Below are 20897 nucleotides of genomic sequence, written 5' to 3'. Positions count from 1 at the left end.
CTTTAGCACCGCTAGTCCTTACTAAACATGATTCCTTTAGCACCGCTAGTCCTTACTAAACATGATTCCTTTAGCACCGCTAGTCCTTACTAAACATGATTCCTTTAGCACCGCTAGTCCTTACTAAACATGATTCCTCTTCCGAGTCAGTTTACTTGTAAAGTTTTATTAAAAGTAGAATCTTCTTGTTTCAGTATCGACCTGGAGAAATCTGCAAGAGCCATCGAGGTCAACGCTAAGATGAAAGGAACCATGTACTTTACTTAGCTATTCAGCGGGAATATGATGTGCACATGCGCAATTTAACGTATTGGCAGTGACGAAAACAACGAAAGATGGAAACTGTTTTGTTGTGTTATAATTGTTATAAATTAATACTGACTCCCAGGAATGATCAAAGTTTCACTTCTCCTTACGATTCATGTATGTTGTCTTACAAACAGTTTAGGAGATTAGCCATGCTAATCAGCCAGAGAGTGTTTTCTGATACAACACCATATTATCCAGTCTCAGTCAGAGGGAATTGTATGTCAGTCAGAAGAGAGAATTACCGCTTGGATCTGGGAAATAAATGGTCCAACCAGAATTAGCAAACAAGACGATTATTGCCATAAGACAGTATCCAAATAACTGCTTGTTTTCTCCTCCTTTTGTTAAAAAAAACAAAAAGTTGGGTTTCTTAGAGGTATCGCGCTTGATTTGAGCAAAATTATATATTTAAAAACTGGAGTACACGAGATTAAGTTCCGTTTTTAATACAACTCATGCTGGGGTCAAGCGGATATGTTTGTGGACATCTTTGGAGTCGAGTCTCACCGCTACTCGCTGCCAGTTAAACTTAGTGCACTCAACAACTAGACTAGACGAACAACAACTAGACGAAATTTCCCAGAAAATCCATAAATTGCCAAGGCAGGGACATCTGTCACACAGGCTTTGCATTACTAAGGGTGATTCATTAAAATAAAGACCCATTTTATCATCATACACCGTTTATCCAAGTTACCCACGATGCATGATTCCAGGACGAGCAGACGCGACGTTAAAGGATAATAATTTGAAATTCTGAAACTGATAGGGTGGTGACACCAATAAACCTTGCGTGACCAATTGAGACAACTCCTTCCGCTATCGTAAATGAGTTAAAAGCGCCCATGAAATAAACCACTACAGCCTTTACAAGAATTTGAACTGTACCACATCGCCATGTCTAATGTCGCATACAAGGGTCTGCTCTTCGAGATAAGCCGACAACTCAGTCACCATGATCATCAACAGTTACTCCAGATGTGTGAATTAGACGACGAGGCTGATAACATACTAGACTCCCGCTCATTACTGAAAAGACTAGAAGGAAAAAGAAAATTGGGAATTGACCGACTTGGAGTTTTAAAGGAAGTCTTAGCGACTATAGATGAGTTCTCTCTGTTGGAAAAACTTATGGAGTTCGAAAAGGAAAGGAAAGAATGCAAAAACTTACTTGCAAAGGTAAGCGGTGCACTCGATAGCGACGAACGCAATCATCTGGAACAACTCAAGGATATTTGTAGAAGAAAGACATCGCTGGAGCTTGATGAGAGCATTTCCGATACTCGAAGATTGTTCGAAGAACTGGAAAAACATGGAAGTTTGGATTTTTGCGCACTTTACTTTCTGAAGGAGATTTTGACAGAGATAGAGAAGAATGACTTGGTGAGAGAGATCGAGGAGTATGAGCAGCGACGAAATAAGAACCATGCTGCAGAAATTAGAAAAGGTAAATACAAATTTTGAGTTTGCGCATGAAAACGCTTAAGGCATCTGAGTTTAGTAGGAGCATACGAGAGATATGGGAAGATTTCACAGCAGAATACTAATTACGTTTTCGCACCGGCATATCACTGAACTGATTTAGGATCAACTTTTTCCTCGATTATCGGTGGAGATCGTGTCTGGTGTCTCTCATGATAACTTTGTTCTTATTTTCTTTTCATTTTAAGCGAAAGTGTACTCTTGGGGCAAAGCTGTTACCGAAAAGGCGGCACAAGGTAAGTAGATCTTTTCCCGTGATCATGTGAAGTAGTTGTTCGCTGTGTATCAAAATTTTATAAGGGCAATTGGATATCTTAAGTTTGTCAGAGATGACCAATTCAGGTGATCTTTGAGCGGAGAAAGCCTTCTGAAGCCTTTACATAATAACTGAGGGACTTCAAATTGATTTTGTATGTATTTTGATGTTGTTGCTGTGTAGCACTACGGCTTTGCAGGTCATTTCCATTGATGAAGCGGTGCGACAGCAGGCTCTGCGCATAAGCATACTTCAGAAGACTTTAAAATTGTCAATGCTTATATAGGTGACTACACGCCGGTAAATGTGCTCTTAAGATGCTATTGGACCGTCTTTATTCCTAGAGTTCTCAGGCCTATAGAGTTCCCAACTAGGTATACCGAGAATGTTCCTGAGTAGCCATGAAGTCGTTCGTTCTATGCCCACTCGCTTTCTTTTTCAAAACTTCATGTAAAGGATGCAACATTCATGTTTCCTTACTTGCCTTTAACTATTGTTTCTTGGTTTTTAAGAGAATATCATTAACTGAACTGATATACAGTTGACTGAGTTGATTGCATGTAAAGAGAACCTTTGTTGTTATATGTCTTTGGATTTATTTTCCAGCTTCAGCGTTTGCTGAGCTTGGTCTGAATGCAGCTGTGCTAATTTTATGCGTGATTCTATTTTGTATTGTAAAGCCACCAACGGCTTTTAGAATTGGAAATTTCTCTTATAAGGTTCTGCAAAGACTATATTCATTCCATTAGCACATTTAATTTGCAAGGGATAAGATTTACAAAAACCAATGACTATACACACATTTCGTATCTCCATCATCCGCATCATAAACATCTGTAACATCTTCTGACCAGTACTGAGGTGAGCAACGCTCATCCTCACTGAAAAACACTTTTTTAGCTCATTTCTTTCCATACCTTCGAATTTGACTCCTTCTATTCCTAATCCACCATCAAATTTCATGATGTTGATGTTGATGAAGATACCTTCGCATTGGAGTTACCAAAAAAATTACCAACGAAACGTTCGTACTTTGATTGAAACTTGGTAGGAGATTTCTTTTGAAAATTACCCTTTATTCTTTTTTTAAAATCATATTTTCACTAGTTCGCTTGAAGACGTGGGTCCAAGTTTTTAGAAAAGTACTACCTTTCGCTGAAATCTTGGGCTGCTTTAAGTCTGTTGGTCAGTGTTTTAGAAGCTTTGACGAACGGGTTCTTCCCGCTGATACAGAACTCGCCGACATGGGTGAAGGGTGTGTCTGCTTCACAGTTCAGGCAAACAGTTTAAAGGGGCTCACCACTTTGTGGAATATGTACCAGGACGGCACACTCAAGGCACGCCTGTACGACTTCTTGGTGACTGAAGTTAAGCATCTTGCTGAAGCCGAGGAGAATGTTGAACTAACGGTAACATTTGAGGAGGAAGAATACAAGAGAGTTTTCATTTATCTAAATAATGAAACCAAAGGTAACTAAGCCGATGTGCTCTCTGGGCAACGCATAAAAATTAGATCTACAGGATCATTTTCGTGTAAGATGTTTAATCAAATGTTTCGGCAATTAACTTACCATGACCCGTACTCTATTCGTTGTAATTAACACTGGACGAAAAAATGGATTCGCCTGGGTTGCAAATGTTAAGCAAATATGAAACAAATTTTACTTTGCCTAAGTTTGCTAATTTTGGCTCAGTGGTTAAGATCATCTTTGCATCATATTTGCATACATGCTAAATGTTGGGCGCTGTTGTACAGTTGACCTTACTTCTGACACCCTTCGCAGATATGTGGTCAAATTAACTTTTTTTGTCGATGTTTTTCTGAGGTAGCAAAATAGATGCAAACTTTGGAAAGCATACAAGTTTGCTTAGGTAAGCAAATGTGTTCAAACTGTTAACTTTGAACAAGTTTACAGTGGTTTACAAATGCTGCCAAATCATCGTCATCGAACCCCTTTGCTAGGGTAGTAAATTTGTATAAAACATCAACAATGAAATTGTTTGCTAGGTTTGTCATGCGTGCAATGTATCAACACTGGAAAAGCTTGCTTCGGTTTGTGTTTGTGGTCCAAACAAACAGTTTGCACGCATTTGAAATATTTGCTCCGGGCTAGGTACGTGGTTAAAGCATCGATACTTATTCAAATTTACTCTGCATTGTGAATCTATTTAAGAACTCGATCTGTAGCCATCTTCGGGGATTCTCTTCAATTATTGTACTAAGGCCTTCATACACTTGAAAAACCTTTCACTTCTTCTCGGTCTTCGGTACCATTTAGCGGGTTGCTTTCACATGAGACTTTCGACTCGCGTATTTCGATCTTTAACAAATCAGTTCTTTATGGCTGATTGCTTTTCTAAGCTTCGGGCAGTCTTTGCAAACTGAGCCGTGACTCAACAATAATTCAAACACAAACACCGAGTCCCATAAAGCAGCATAAAGGCTTCATAAGTCTTTCTTACAGCTTCCTCGATTTGCTGGGCCTTGCTTGTTTAGTTTCATATCGTGTAAAGAACGACAATGGTTTTCCATCGAAGAACCTCAACCGGCGCTTGCATTTGAATCCATCGCTGGAGATTTGAACGCATCCTTCAAGCGCCGTCGATGAAAACCGGCGTTCGATTGCTTAAGGATGAGGAAAAGGTTAAAGCTTTTAGTAGCTACGCAATGAACACAATAAAGGCTTCGTTTTCGCCGACAAGCGATATTGGGGTTCAAGCGTTTTTCTCGCGCTCATTTTCGAATAGGCGGGATAGGAAAGGTATAGTGAATGTAAAAAGATCAGCGAGTGTGCCTGAGGATGCATATTTCTCTGCATATTTCTCAGACAAGCTGTCTTGAATTTATTACTTGCGACACAAAGATCCTAATGTAAGCTACTATTCGAACTTTTCGTCTCGAAATCACTTCATTCATTTACTGATCACCTGTGAATTTGAAGACATAAGTTATTTCTGTGAGAAAAACCTGCGGTTTTCCTGAGTTGCATTTTATTATATGTTACCAACATCTAGATTTCCGAATCCAGTGGAACAGGGCTAATGTGAACACCCAAGTATACTGAGAAAAATGGAAAGGAGGCCATCTACTATAAGTGAGATCAATCCAGCTGAGAGTGAAACAATGACTATGTCACCAAGCCAATTCAGGAGACGAAAACAAAGGACAATTGAAACTGTAGGAGTTATTCACTGTGACATTCATGTTTACACTTCTGAGAAAAAAGAAGACAAAAGAATCAAAATCGTTAAGAGATGGCCTTTTGAAAACTTGAATTAACTCGGCAGAAAATGGAAATGAGAGAGTATTTATATCCAATAGGCCATTTTACAGCTGTGTTCCTAGTGGCCAAGTCTTTGATTTGGAGTGAGGCTGAAAGTAACCTTGTTGTGATAGACCAGTATCTAGTTGGCATAACAACAAGGTAATGTACGTTTGAAAAGCAACAAGGTTTGTATCATAACAAAGTCACCCTTAGCCTCACTCCTGTTAAAAGGCTTGGCAACCAAGCACGCAACTGTAAAATGGACTATTCCATGAAGTGCATGAATTCCGTTGTTTCAAGCATTGTGGAAAGCAAGGTAACTAACTTTGTTTTCCAAGCAAACAAAGTTAGAAGCATGCAGGTACCATACATGTCATGAGTATTTGGCACGAGAAAATACACCAGTGTAAGAAGTTGCTCTAATGTTCTGAACGAGCCATGTTGTAAGTGATCTCGCGACAAACAATCACAATGGTTTAATGTACATTATTGTATTCTCCTAATCACTAGTAACTTCGATCTCGCAATCAATCAACTCAAATCAATTATCATATTTCTGTACTTCCGTCACGAACCTATCAACAAATTCAATGTAACGCTTCCCTCACGACACTCTCCCCCCCCCTCGATTTGACTCTCGTTGAGGTAAATGTAGAACACGATAAATCTACTTTCTGAAAACACAACTGAAACACTAATTTGAAAGTGAAATGTCACTTGTACAGTCTAATCCTCGTTTAGTCCGTCTTGAGCTATAGCAGCTATTCGCTGGCGTGCATCTGCTGCGGTTCTTCTCGGCTGGAATTCTCTGGCATCAGCTCTTAGCGTCTCTCCTCTCCTTCGTTCAGATCGGTCGCAAGTTAATTCAAGAGGATACAGTAGCTGCAGTAGTCTCTCAGGGTGTGTCTTCCCAGCTCTAAGCCGCGTCCCTCTTATCACTCCGTCTCGACCTTGAATCAGGCGTTCCACTACACCAACTTCCATTTGCGTCTTACGCTTCTCTCCCTTGATAAAAATCACGTCTCCTTCTTTCAAGGTAGCTTCTTCCGTTTGATGGTTGAGATCGTGACGCTCTCTTAGGGCCTTTAGGTACTCGGTTGTCCATCTTTTCCATAGGGCGTCCTTACATTTCCGTAGGTGCGTTTTCTGAGGTCATAATTAACATTTGTTGGTTCTTCTTCAGGAATATGATTTGGCTGTCTAAACAGCATAAGGTTGGGGTCAAAATTGGCATTTGAATATCGTCTTCTAAATAACCAAGAGGTCTGTTGTTAAGTGTTGTCTCCACATCCAAGATGACCTCTTCCAATTTATGCCAGCGCAGGTGACCGTTTCCGATTGCTTTGTACATACTCTGCTTCATGACGCCAATCAATCTTTCGAACTGACTGCCCCACCATGGAGCTCTACTGAGAATAAACTGCCCCTGGATGTTTTGCTTGGCTAGCCAGTCGTTCATCTTCTTATCTTGTTGAACGTTCTGCAACCATTTGCATGCTGAAACTAATGTTCTCCCATTATCGAAGATGATTTTTTCCGTCCTCGTCTCGCCACGAAACGTTTCAGACTGCGTAAAAACTGTTCTCTTGTTTGATCTGGTTGTAGATCCAAACAGTTGTCCACAGGTCCTATTTCTGCATCAGCTCATCATGTCCGTCTTTGTTTCAATGGTGACTGTTAGTACTTACCTAATGACTGTGGCTCAGCTTGCGTCTCTGTGGTCGGACTTGGCTTTTTAGGACTTCTACTTTTCCTGTCAACACTCTTTCCCAGTTCTCCCACGCGATCTTTAGCTCTCTGGGAACACCACAGTCCCAAGGTACTCGGGCGTCGCATGTTTCTCTGCGCAGCATCTTTCCTGCTAAGGTGACGAGTGAAGCTAATCCCAAAGGGTCGTATATCTTGGCTATCTTCCCGTAGATTTCTCTCTAAGTTACTTTGACGATTGGGGCAGGAAAGGCCACTTCTATTGAGTCCACTGTTTTGTTCCACGGTCTGCCTTGCAGTTTGGTCTCCCCCATCTTTACACCCATATAGTGCTTGGCGAAGCTTTGGCTTGTATTTAGCGGTGGTTGGTTGTTGCCCTGGTGTTTCCTCCACGGGCGTGGCAAGGCTGTAACTTGCTTCCTGTTGAGTGGTTGAATGTTCTTCTGCCGCTTTCTCTGAAGATGGTGGCTCTTTTAGGGTTAGCACATTTGAATGCCATATGTAAAACTGGAATCTCCCTTCTCTTAAAATAGCCTGGGCTGCTTGCAAGTGTTGTGTCTCGACTACAGTCGTTGCATCAGTAATCAGGTGGTCATCATAAAGGCTCCGTCTAAATTCTTCGACTTCGTTTAGGAAATTCTGCTGAAGGTTTCGCAGGTGCTGATCTATAATTCCTCCGTGAAGGAATGGTGATGTGGTCAGCCCGAATAGTGCTTTTGTGAATCTGAGTGTCTCCACTTGCATGGTCTTTAGGTCCTTCAACCAATGAAACCTCATCGCGTCTGGGTCTCCCTCTCTGATCCTCACTTGCAAAAACGCTTTTTTTAAGTCGTCTGCTAGAGCCACGGGACAGTCTGTCTTCCGCACTTCGGCTTTGTGTGGAAGGTGGAACTCTTTTCCTTCTGGTTCCTTGAGCGCTCGTTACACTATTCCCAGCGTCAAGTCTGGATTTCTGGGTCAGAAACATCTTGGTTAGGTATGGTTCGCTCCCAGAAGACATAAGGGTCCATCCGAAACGTGTAAGTTCAGCTATCGGTTCTCCAGGTTTCCCCATTTGAGGTGTGTTTTTTCCGTCTTGATTCTTGTGTATTCGCTTCTTTCGAGGATTCAGTGGACGGGGAGCTCTCTCTTCAATTCAACAGCATCTATTTCCGCTCCTCTCAGGTGGTCATACTTCGCTAAGATGTCTTAGTACCAAGGATTGGTTAGAGTTAGTAACACACCACGTTCACCTTTGTTGCGCGGGTGAAAATTTCCCGAGAGGTTTTCAATCACCACGTCTGGATTTCGATTTCTTTGTCTGTTATTTGCATGAGCGTTTCGATCCTTCCGAAATCTTTCCGCACTGGCTGTTTACCTATTCCACCAAGTAAGGCTGCTGACGCGTATTAGTTTCCGGCTCCAGTTTCCAGTAGCGCACGGCACCGAATATCACAAACTTCAACGACAACCACCGGGTAGGTTACACTGCTTTTCCCAGTGGCAACTAACATGTGCCCAGGTTTTTTGTATCCAAACAGAGATGTTCTCGCAGATTGATGAGTGGCGTCTCCTTCGGCAGTGTGAACATTTCGTAACGCAGTGGCACTCCTCGGCTATGTGATTTGGACCGGTGCAGCTAAAACATAATTGCTTTTGGATAAGTAGCTTTCTTCGTTCGGGGACCGACATGACGTCATCGCAGTTTGTCGATAAGTGGTTTGGCTGGTCGTAATGGACACATGGTCTTCCTTTTACTTCACGTTGATTTGTTCTTTGATTTGTTTGATCTCTTTTTTTGTCGATTTTCTTCTCATGTTTAAGTTTCTGCTCTAGTTTGGCTTTCTCTAACTTCACTTCATCGTCGAATTTCTTCTTTCTTTTTTTATCGGCTCGCCCTTCTTCCTTCGCTGCGGTTTCCATTTCGACCATTTCGGCACCCTCAAATTCTTTAATCGTTAACTCGGCTTTCTATAATTCACCCTCTCTTTCTTCATGTCTTCTTTATCTTCTTCAGCTTCAAACCTATTTTCTTGGACGGTTATCTTAAGGCCGTGAACTTCATCGACTTACTTTCCCAATGTGTTACGCAATCTGTCCGCGGACGTGATGTTCTTCTTATCAATCGCGTGACCGATTGCTCCTTTGTAATCTTAAAGATTTCCAGCTTCGCGTTACTTAACTCTTTAACTCCCAGATGTGAATAACGTGCAACTTCTCATAATAATATCCAAACATTATCCAACAAACATGCAATGAGAATACTCAAACTTATCAGATAGAAGTTGTTATCTTGATTTCACTCCAAATTCTCGCAACAAATTTACAAGGAAATTTGTCGCTGCCAGAGGGGAGAATTAATTATTAGGTCTTGGGAGATAAAGGGTTAAACCACATCTCCTGACAGATCTGTCTATGGTTCTTCACAAACAAACATTCATGCTTCATTGCTTCAATGATGACGAGGAACTATTCTGGGTTGACATAGGGACAGATGAACAACCATTTCGGTAAAGATGATTGTGCTACTGGTAAGCTAGTTAAATGAACTAGTATAGTGTGGTGTACAAGATACAGATCTAAATGATTGAGTCAAAGTAGAAAAAAAAATATCTCAAGCAACCTGATCCTTAAATACTTTTGTAAATTATATATTTTAAAAGATAATGTGTACCTATATAAGGAGAGAAGGAAGAATGAAAATTGAATGCAATTCATTGTGTTTAGTAGGACTTACATTTGTTTAATAATATAGAAATGTTGCTCTTGTGAATTTTTCAGTTCATATTCTAAAATATGTTTTTACTCATTTTGTTTATAATGAAGTAAACTAATAGCACAATGTCACATTTTCATCACATTTGCGCACCAAGACCGTAGGTGCAAATTAGCATATTTACATTTTTCCGCAAACGTGGTACAAATTTAGATCACTAAATTTGCTTCGTATTTGCTCACTTGGCAAACTCGAGTAAATCCATTTGTTCGTGGAGGGGAAGAGCTAACTCTCTAAACTTCAGCTAAGAAACTCACAGTGGCCTGAAAACTGTCTATTATTAGGTCCTGCGAAGGTGCCAGGAAGAAAATGTGAACACTCTGATTCAGTGACATCAACAACGCCGAACGAGGATGAAACATTGCAAATAAAAGTGAAAAGACTAGAGAATGATTTCCAACTTCTAAAAAAGAGAATGGAGAATCAAGAGACACAAACGACCAGACTTCAACTTGAGTTTTTGGAGACAAGGATGGGCACGAGAATAATTCCAGCAGAGGAAGGTAACTAGATCATGCAAACACTAAAGCTAAGCTAAATAAAATATTTACGGTCAAACCTTTATTAAGCGGTCACCCACGGGGAATAAGGGGGTTGCCGCTTAATACAGGTTAACCGCTAAATACATAGGTATGGGTATGATAAAAATCGAGGAAAAACGCCACTTTATGCCATAACAGACGACTTACTTTGAAAAAACGTACTCAAAAGTACTATTAACATTGATTTTGGGAGATTAACATGGACTGAATTTTACTTGAAAGATTATTCTTAATTAGTGGAGGATTTTCTGGGGGGAACACATGGTTTTCATGGGGGATCAGTCGTTACCAACAGACCAACAGGATATAAAAGGGGGAGGGGACTGTAGAAAATTATCTGCCATTTTACTGCCACCAAGGGAAGGGGGGTCATAAGAATACAACAGAGCTTGGGGGGGGGGGTAGTCAGGTAAACTTTTTCGTGTCATAACCAAATTCCTCCAACGAAAGAAAATCTGAGATTCGTTAGAAATGTTTACAACTGAATTGAAACAGATCAGGCCTTTCGAGATTCCATTCCTTACATGCTCGCAAATATCTGTGCTTTACTGACTTTCCTTACAAAGGCTTTTCAGAGACAATGTATTTAGACATTCTAGCCTTTTGATATATCAAATTAGATATGTACACGTGCGCGGATAATTTGATGATTAAATTGATAAAAGCGAGAGTAGACTATACCAAGAGATTGTTTGTATTCTCTTGATTATACCTCGACTTCTCGTGGAAAGCTTGCGAGGAGCGCCATAGTTTATTTCTTTAAGTTTTTCTATCTTCAACCTGCTCCCACTGCAAACTGTTAAACATCCAAAAAGCTTCTCAACACATAAATGCATTCCTACTCTAAAATGACAACCCTAAGGCGAAAACATGTTGTTTCTTTATGTTTTTTTTTAGTTCAGAATACCAGTTACGAAAGGCTCGCAGACAAGCCACGGGGTATTGACGAACACAAATGGAATTTTACCAAAATGTACGTGGAAAGTCTACAGTTTGAGACGAAAAGTTTAATGTCTGAAGCATCTGACAGCGGTATGGGAACTGAAGGAGCACCATCTGAATTTGACGTGGATATCGGTGGTCAGTATCGAAAAGTCAAAATTACCAAGCTTAGTGTCTTTGATGATAATAATAATAATAATAATAATAATAATAATAATACAACTTTATTTAAACACGATAAGTATTTAAAGCCAGAGGTTTGTGGGGTCGTGTTGCAATAATATAACGTAAAAAAATATTAATATATAATAACATTTATAAATTTATTTAAAAATATGAAAAATATGTTCAACCCCTTTCAAATAATACAGCAATATATCTCAGACACTGCTAAGCAGTCACTCCGGATCCAACAAACACCACCAAACCAATAGTTTATTGATTTCTATTGATATTCATCGAATTCAAAACGACTGCCCAATAGTGATGGTTAAGTCAATCAATCCAATGCGATATTTAAATGTCATATCAAGATTGACTCAACCATGTCTCAAGAATACATGTACATTTCATTATATTTTGGTTTACATCAATCGGTCAAACGATCAAAATTGAAATGTAAGAAATCACGTGACTTGGTTAAAAGTTTACAGAAATGCTTTATATTCTTAGAATCTATGTAAAAAGCTATCATTCTGTTCTTGTTTATCTTTTGATCTTGTTGTGATGACAGCAAAAAAAACCGTTATCATTCTTCGTGAAATGCTGGAAACTGTGTTTGAAATGTTCTGTATAGAAGGTGAAACTTATTCTTTGAATGCCGCAGAACCCTCGAACAAAAAAAGTTATCTTTCAAATCGGCACTCTTAGTCCCAGGTTATCAACGAACACTTTTCGTTCAACTTATCTATGCTAGTTACCATGTTCCCACCAAAAGCGTTGCTCCCTTTTCTGCATAGAAACGCACACAGGAGCCACAATTCCTTCATTCGCTCTGACGAAGGGCTAACGCTCGAAACGTCAGCTTTGAAACCCTTAACGATGGCCAATTTACGTTAAACTTATCAACTCAGTTGATAATAACAAATTACCTTGCTAAGTATTATTATTATTACTAGTAATAACCAAAGATTAGGAAATGCGGGCGAGGACGATGCATTTTTGGCTATTTGGTTAATGAAAGATTTGGGGGCCCATAGGGAGAAAAGATTTGTTTTGCGGGGTTGAAAATTTAGCCCATGAGGACACCCCCCATGCTACAATCGATTTTTCCTCTATTTTGACACTAACAATAGGGTAATTTTAATAAACCTGTGAAACAGTTACCAACACTCGATCATTCCACTAGACACTAGTCCCATTGTTTTGTTTTGCTTAGTTTTAGTAATATGCTGTAATTGTTGTTGTTTCATGGTGTAAAGAAAATCACTGAAGGTTATAAAATACGCGTATTGATCGAGTCAAAATGATTGATGCAATGCAACAATTATTTATTTATTACTGAAACGAAACGACCAATATATGAAGAAATTTCAGATTATTCCAAAATATAATATATAAACGATCCCGTTCCAAGGACAGAAGGACGAAGAACGCTCTCGCTCCACGCTTCTATGAGATCAAAGACAACAATCTCAGACTATACGCTTGTTAGGTCAAGGGCGAACAATACCGACGCTCCACGCTTGAATTAAAGGACGAACAGATACAACTCTCTCTCTACGCTTGAGGTCAAGGACTAACAGACGAACAACACTCTCGCTACTCGCATGAGACGGAATGCGGCCGAGAAATGGCATCCAACGCGACATGAACAGAAACGTCGAATCCAGATATCGACACGCTTGATTTGGATTGGTCGGCGCTGCTGCTATGCGTTAGCTTCACGTGTTCCAAGGTCCAAATTTCACATGATGCGCGTGAGAAAAAAGAGTTATTTGCATTCCATACATTCTTAGTGGTAGACTCACTATTTGAGCAAAATTCGAATCAGGGCCAAACTACACACCTGCCCGCATGTGTTTATAAAAATCATCATCATTATTATTATTATAATTATTATTATTATTATTATTATTATTATTATTATTATTATTATTATTATTATTATTACGCCGAATAGAGCCGCTCAATTTGCGAAGCGAGCAAGCTGCGAGATACGATACCTTGAATAATATAACTAAAAAATGGAATGGAAGAACGGTGGATCGGCATAATGACGGAATATCCTAAAAGCGGAATGCCGTTTTGTATGAAGAAAAATGTCTCAAAAAATGGAATCGCAATAAAATAATAAGAAGCATAAGTAACATTGTTGGGGCTCAGAGAATAGGGGAACCATAAGGCTTTTGAGCGAACCCCAGAAAAACTATATTCTTTCGTCATTATACAACCTCTAGTTCTTACCAATGCTCTAAAAATTGTTTTATATCAGAAGCCAAATGCAATCTTTGACTGTCTATTTTTATATATTGAGCATAAACGTTCTTATTATTACAAAATACGGAGAGGTATGTCTCTTCTGCTGTGAAATTTTTTTTCATTTATCTTTTTTTTCAGTTGAACGTGACACTCAGACGATAGCAGGCGACGATTGGAACTCACTGTCATCAGCTGTGCAGACTGGCAACTTTGCCATCATCGAGGATATGTTGTCACGTGGCCTGGATATCAACACAAAAAATAACAATGGTAATACGGCTTTAATTTTAGCTGCTTCGACTGGCAAAATAGATGCCGTAAATTACCTCTTAGACAAAGGAGCTGATCCCTTTATTGTACGCCACTCTGGTATTACTTCACTGCACACCGCTTCACAGGGTGGTAATGTTGCCATCATCGAGAAACTAATGTCACGTGGTCTAGATGTCGATTCAAAAGATAGTAGAGGAAATACACCATTGATGTGGGCTGCAGCTTATGGCAAGATTGAAGCTGTAAATTATCTTTTAGACAATGGAGCCGATCCCTCTATTAGAAACCAGTTAGGAAGAAATTCACTGCACGTCGCTTCAGAGGGTGGTAATGTCACCGTCATCGAGAAACTAATGTCACGTGGTCTAGATGTCGATTCAAAAGATAGTAAAGGAAGGACGCCATTGATGTTGGCTGCAGTTTGTGGCAAGATTGAAGCTGTAAATTATCTTTTAGACAAAGGAGACGATCCCTGTATTGGAGACCAGTCAGGAATGAATTCACTTCACACCGCTTCACAGGGTGGTAATGTCACCATCATGGAGAAACTAATGTCACGTGGTCTAGATGTCGATTCAAAAGATAGTAGAGGAAGGACACCATTGATGTTGGCTGCAGCTAGTGGCAAGATTGAAGCTGTAAATTATCTCTTAGACAAAGGAGCCGACCCCTCTATTAGAGACCAGTCAGAAATAAATTCACTGCACGCCGTGTCAGAGGATGGTAATGTTACCATCATCGAGACACTAATGTCACGGGGTCTAGATGGCGATTCAAAAGATAGTAGAGGAAATACACCATTGATGTGGGCTGCAGCTTATGGCAAGATTGAAGCTGTAAATTATCTTTTAGACAATGGAGCTGATCCCTCTATTAGAAACCAGTCAGGAAGAAATTCACTGCACGCCGCTTCAGAGGGTGGTAATGTCACCGTCATCGAGAAATTAATGTCACGTGGTCTAGATGTTGATTCAAAAGATAGTACAGGAAGGACACCATTGATGTGGGCTGCAGTTTGTGGCAAGATTGAAGCTGTAAATTATCTTTTAGACAAAGGAGCCGATCCCTGTATTGGAGACCAGTCAGGAATGAATTCACTGCACACCGCTTCACAGGGTGGTAATGTCACCATCATCGAGAAACTAATGTCACGTGGTCTGGATGTCGATTCAAAAGATAGTAGAGGAAGGACACCGTTGATGTTGGCTGCAGCTAGTGGCAAGATTGAAGCTGTAAATTATTTTTTAGACAAAGGAGCCGATCCCTCTATTAGAGACCAGTCAGAAATAAATTCACAGCACGCCGCTTCACAGGGTGGTAATGTCACCATCATCGAGACACTAATGTCACGTGGTCTAGATATCGATTCAAAAGATAGTAGAGGAAGGACACCATTGATGTGGGCTGCAGCTAGTGGCAAATTTGAAGCTGTAAATTATTTTTTAGACAAAGGAGCCGATCCCTCTATTAGAGACCAGTCAGAAATAAATTCACTGCACGCCGCTTCACAGGGTGGTAATGTCACCATCATCGAGACACTAATGTCACGTGGTCTAGATGTCGATTCAAAAGATAGTAGAGGAAGGACACCGTTGATGTTGGCTGCAGCTAGTGGCAAATTTGAAGCTGTAAATTATCTTTTAGACAAAGGAGCCGATCCCTCTATTAGAGACCAGTCAGGAAGAAATTCACTGCACGCCGCTTCAATGTGCGGTAATGTTGCCATCATCACAAAAATGCTGTCACTTGGTTTGGATGTTAATTCAAAAGATTTTGCAGGTCGCACACCGTTAAAAATCGCAAAAAAATATGGCAAAACTGAGGCCGTAACCTTCCTACTTAGCAAGGGAGGACATTAGTTTTTATTTCTTACTGCTCCTTTAAAATACGTCGTTCAGGTCCATAGTCGCGAAAAGAAACGATTGATAAATTTTACAATATTGAGTATGACTGGATAATAATTAATTCATAATACCGTGAGAGAAGGAACAAATCTAGGAAGGCCTATCGATTCCCTCTTTGTTGATTGTATGAAATAGATCACTTGCACACGATGTTATCACAAATTTAACATAGCTTTACACCCAAACATCAGTATGCATATTCTCCATACTGTTCTCTATACATTTCCTAAGGTGCTGACAAGGAGAATTAGCTGAACGATGAAGAGCTTCTGTAGTTGTTGATCATTTCCGTTATTCTCATGACCTTAATATGTGATTCAAGGCTGATATTGCGTAAGGAGAAATTAGATGCTAGTCACTCTAATGGGGTTAAAGGGTTAAGTTCAAATTTTCCACCCTTCAGGCTTCTGTCAACGAGTTGTAGTTTATTTCATTCAATCATATATTAACTCAAATGTAGAGCTTTAACCCTTTCACTCCCAAGATCTCATCAATAATTTTCCTTACTGTCTGTCATACAACTCTTTTGGTGTTAATTTAGAGAAATTGGTATAAGATCAACTAATATTTCCCTTGTTGATATTTTTCTTTATTCTCACCACTCGTCTGCTTGATATTGTATTGTTATTGTGAGGAAAAATTCTGTCTTGGTTACTCATGGGAGTTAGAGGGTTAAATATGTCCCATCGAGGAAACAAGAGCTCTTTCAAAAACCCCTTTAACCTGGTACTCAGGAACTTTGTATCATAAGTGTTTTATGATTTTTGATGAAATGCATATTTTAAGATGAGAACTGCAGTACATTGTTATTAGTTATCACCAAACTCAATGTAGAATAGTGTGTTTGGATGTTTTAACATTCCCATTAATTCAGCTATAAACTCGTTATTCATTTCTAAATTTTAGCCTAAAGTATCAGTATTTCTCAAAGATATGCAGATGATGTAGCATTCTTTTCTTATATTCTAAAGTAGAACTTGTGCCATTACGTTAGTCATTAAGGCTATTATATCATTGCAACTATACTCTACATATTTTTATCGTTATACATTTATATGGAACTTAGGAGTGACAGATGACCATATGCTTTCATCATCCGGATGGAAGTATTCCCAAATCTTGACGGTGACAATGCCTGTGGTTTCAAAGACATGGACAGAAGTTATCAGAACAATCAAGTGAAAAATTGTGAGTTCAATTCTGGTCCTTGAAAAGTGACAAATGTCATTTGGATGATCACACCACGTGGCTTAATGTTCTCCTTGGTTAAATCCTTATTAGTTGTTCTTTTTTGGTGTTGTCTTGTGATACAGCTGAGAGACTTTTCAGTTATGAGACACTGCTTGATTTGTAATGAGTTGATAACTTTAAAAATGTAGTAGAATGAAAACATAACATTTAAATTGATTTTTTTTAGTAAATAACTTGGTAAATGGTCAAGTTCGATAAATGTAAGAGGTAAAACTGCATCTGCTACCTTAGTTCCCCTCCGAGCTCCTTCCCCATCCTCTCCCCCTCCCCTTTCCCCCCACCCCCTCCCCCACCCAACCACTTTCCCTTCCCTCACCTCACCCCCTCCTCCCTCCCCCCCCCCCCATTCGCCTTCATCTCGTGGGGAACTTATTGTTGATCCCAAAATGTGCATAGAAGTTTTGTAGAATAATCAAATGATCCTCTCACTTTATCTTTGCAATCTTTGATTTGTCACAAAACCGTCTTTTTATAGTTTTACAACACAGTTAGAGGTAATGAAAGGATAAAGTTATTTTCAAAACAAGATGAGGCGATGAGCTCGTTCAGGTGAAGGCGGCTATTCTATTCAATGAAAAAAGAGGGTACGTTTCTAAAGAAGCTGTGGAGCTGCGTCGGTAGAAGAGTATAACAGGGTAATTAAGTATCATTGACTGAGTTGATAATTGAATTGGCCACCGTTAAGACTTAAAAAGCTGACGTTGCGAGCGTTAGCCTTTCGTCAGAGCGATTGTCGAAGGGCTAACGCTCGAAACGTCAACTTTGAAACTCTTTACTGTGGCCAGTTTACGTTACCAACTCAGTTGATAATACTTAACAACCCCATTCTATTAAATGGTTTATCGCCGGGTAACAGGGCACCTCGTTGCGTAATCGCGGGTGGTCGCTAATTTTAGAAGTTTATGCGCAGAATGGAATGCGTAAGCCAAGCAATTTCTTTCAGTTTAAAAACAGTACAAAAGCATTGTTGCCTTATCACAACATTCCTCTTAGTAATATTTTTAGTCCGTGATCACTATCATTCCAGGCATTGAAACGAGAAAGACCTCTCCCGTAGACTTTGGTTGTTTTGGTTTCGTGAGTCAGTGTTGTCGCCTGCACTTGACCCGAATTGATTGACTACGGAAATATCAATAAAGTTTCATCTCACGCATGCCTAAACCAAAGATACTATCGGCAAAGTCACGAACTTTTCCACTGGCAAGTTGAAGTTCTTGAACGAGAAGTCTTTTTTGTCCAAGTTTATTACGATGCGGTTCGCAAAGCGACAGTGGGAATTCCATTAAAGTTTCAGTAGATTCAACTACTGAAGAAATTCAACCACATGACTGCACGTATCGGTACGTGTACCGTAACATTTACACTTAAAACTAGACCTTATTTTTCAAAGTTGCGTGACGAGAAGGTTACGAAAGTAATCTGTTTACCTCTGAAATCGCCCAAGCGTACGTAAATAGGAAAACAAAGAAGCAGAGTATAGTGTTGTTCACCAAATCGCGATGACCGCCAAATTATTTACACTTCGCCCAACTGAAGAAGAAATTCTCTAGCTCTCCGGGGATAAAGAAGCTGCAATTTGGTCAAGATTCAATCGCCATCTAATCAAGATTTTCAACTTCAGATTTAGTCGAGAATCTTTATAATGATAAGAAATAGTATTCACGTTGACTGAAGGTCAGGTCAACTTCAAAGATCGGTCAACAATATGAAACATTGACGTTTGAAAATTCTAGAACCACGCAAAAACACGTAACCCGCGTAACGTGATAGTAGAAAGAAGTAGAGAGTGTTTAAACGGTTTTTAAGTACGTGCCTAAGGGGTTTCCGCTAATTCTCTGCGAGACAAATTAAAACGGGTTGGGTCGTTCAAAAATTTAACTTCGGTGCGTATTTTTGTTCATTTGTATGGACATTGCTTGAATCTTAAAAGGTAAATTACCTCGACATACCCGCAAAATTTTATTGATCAGTTATGGAGAAGCTTAACAAGGCACGCAGTGAAACCTGCCTTTGGCAGGTAAAACCGAAATTCTGGAAAGAGCCTTTGCCGAAGCAGACGAAAAAACTAACCAAAGGAAAGAGCTGCCTTCCGTATTCGCCTCCATCTTATCGTTTTATAAGCAACAACTTCAGTAGTTTGGTATCGTCTCAAGAAGGAGATTTTTGCCGGCTAAAAGAGTGCGCTGTGTTCAGAAGAAGACCAAGTTGGCACAGGAGACGCTTTGTGCTGTTGGAAGATAAGCTATACTGTTATGACAAGAGGGAAGAAGTGCTGGTGTTCTCCGAGGTCATAATGATGTCCAATGTCACGTCTTTGACTGTTCAGAACTCTATATGCCTTAAGATTTCCCAGGTTGATGGGAGTATTAGAATGTTGAGATTTTCGTCTGCAGAAGTCAGAAACGCTTGGCTCACGGCCTTATTAACAGCTAAGGCAGTCAATTTACTGAAGTACCAGTAATACTTTGAGAGGTATCACTACTTCAGTAAATAATCTGAACATTCAAGCATGTAATTATTCAAGTTAAATTCTCTCCAGGTATTAATACACTCTTGGACTACTGATAAGGTTTGAAACAATATTGTAATCGGGATAATGACAAGAAATTTTTTTAAATCTCCTCAGGAAAAATATAAAAAATTTCAAGGATAAAGTCAAATCGAGGTTAAAACAGTATTTATTTTGTCGTTCAAGGAACACAAATATAAATTCCCATGAAATTGTTGCGCTTTTATTGTGTAAAGCCTTTTCATTAAAGTGACCTTTGAGATAATTTATCGCAAAACGTGATTACTCTCAATACTCAATCTTTTAAAAGGGAAACAAGCGCCTTTTACTGTCAGATCAATAAATTTGTATATAAGTATTTAACTTTAGGAAAAGTCCAGAAGAGCTGGGATGATTCATGAAAAAGTTGATATTTTTTCGACCATAAAATCCCTTTGATTGCAATGACCCAAACAGGTAAGCTTTAAAAATGTATCTGCAAGTCGCGAACTAAGGATGTCATTCCTTAAAATAGTTCATCTCGTTGAAAATGCGCAGTTCAAATATTAAAATGACTGAGCAACACGAGATGGGTGGCATGTTTACATAGCACCTCTTTAGCTCGTCCGCCAGTCTGAGCGGAAGAAAAGGTCAAATTAAACGAGTTTATTTAAACATGCACTCCGGCGACTAAAAATATCTCTTACTAGAGTTGCTTCAGAACCACAAATATTAGAGGAATCTTCTGTTTATCTTACCCATTTCCTCCCTACATTTCTCAAACAGTGATTTTCTTTGCTGATTGACATAGATATGTTAACACTGAGAATTGGGTAGTTGATCAGACAACATCCCTTTTCTTTATTCTCGTCACCAATGAGCTTGCCTTTGTATTGATATCATAGGGGGAGGGGAAAAATGAATTGGTCAGCAGTCCTGGTAAAAGGGCTAAAACTCTACAATAAAGATCAACAAAAATATGCTTAGCATTTAGTAATGACAGAGAGAAAACCATTACAATCTGGCTACGTGACTTGAACAAGTCTAAACAGATTTTAGGTGGAAAAATCAATGAACATGTATTTTCAGACGCATTAAAATCGAACTTGTTCTCAAAAATTCATCCTTTAATAAGACATTGAAAACATCATAGCGAATGACAGTATTAGGTATATTGCATTGTACATGAACTGTAGTTTGTGTTAAGGCACATAGGTGAAAGGTGAGTGGTTACCACGCACAAAAAACACTCTTACCACTATGCCGCAAGATAAGAAACCACAAAAGTCCAAAGATGAAAA

General features: G+C 39.4%; 1 protein-coding gene across 2 annotated transcripts in view; it reads left to right on the top strand.

Moving 5' to 3' along the window:
* Positions 1–17261, top strand: part of LOC149053726 (uncharacterized) — a 59377-nt gene extending 42116 nt beyond the window's left edge. The window contains exons 1-6 of one of the 2 annotated variants that reach the window (XM_089210988.1): positions 1096–1756; positions 1980–2027; positions 3155–3517; positions 10060–10278; positions 11215–11397; positions 13819–17261. In XM_089210988.1, the coding sequence (XP_089067114.1) occupies positions 1207–1756; positions 1980–2027; positions 3155–3517; positions 10060–10278; positions 11215–11397; positions 13819–15812 (3357 nt within the window). In that variant the 5' untranslated portion in view covers positions 1096–1206 and the 3' untranslated portion in view covers positions 15813–17261. Of the gene's footprint in view, positions 1–1095; positions 1757–1979; positions 2028–3154; positions 3518–10059; positions 10279–11214; positions 11398–13818 lie in introns of those variants that run through there. The other variant, XM_089210984.1, reaches the window with a different exon arrangement.
* The last annotated feature ends 3636 nt before the right edge of the window (positions 17262–20897 follow it).

This window comes from Pocillopora damicornis, chromosome 1 (genome assembly GCF_964200805.1).
Source record: "Pocillopora damicornis chromosome 1, jaPocDami1.2, whole genome shotgun sequence".
Lineage (NCBI taxonomy): Eukaryota > Metazoa > Cnidaria > Anthozoa > Scleractinia > Pocilloporidae > Pocillopora > Pocillopora damicornis.
The sequence above is the reverse complement of the archived record's forward strand: the minus strand, read 5'-3'. Positions and strand labels throughout refer to the sequence as shown.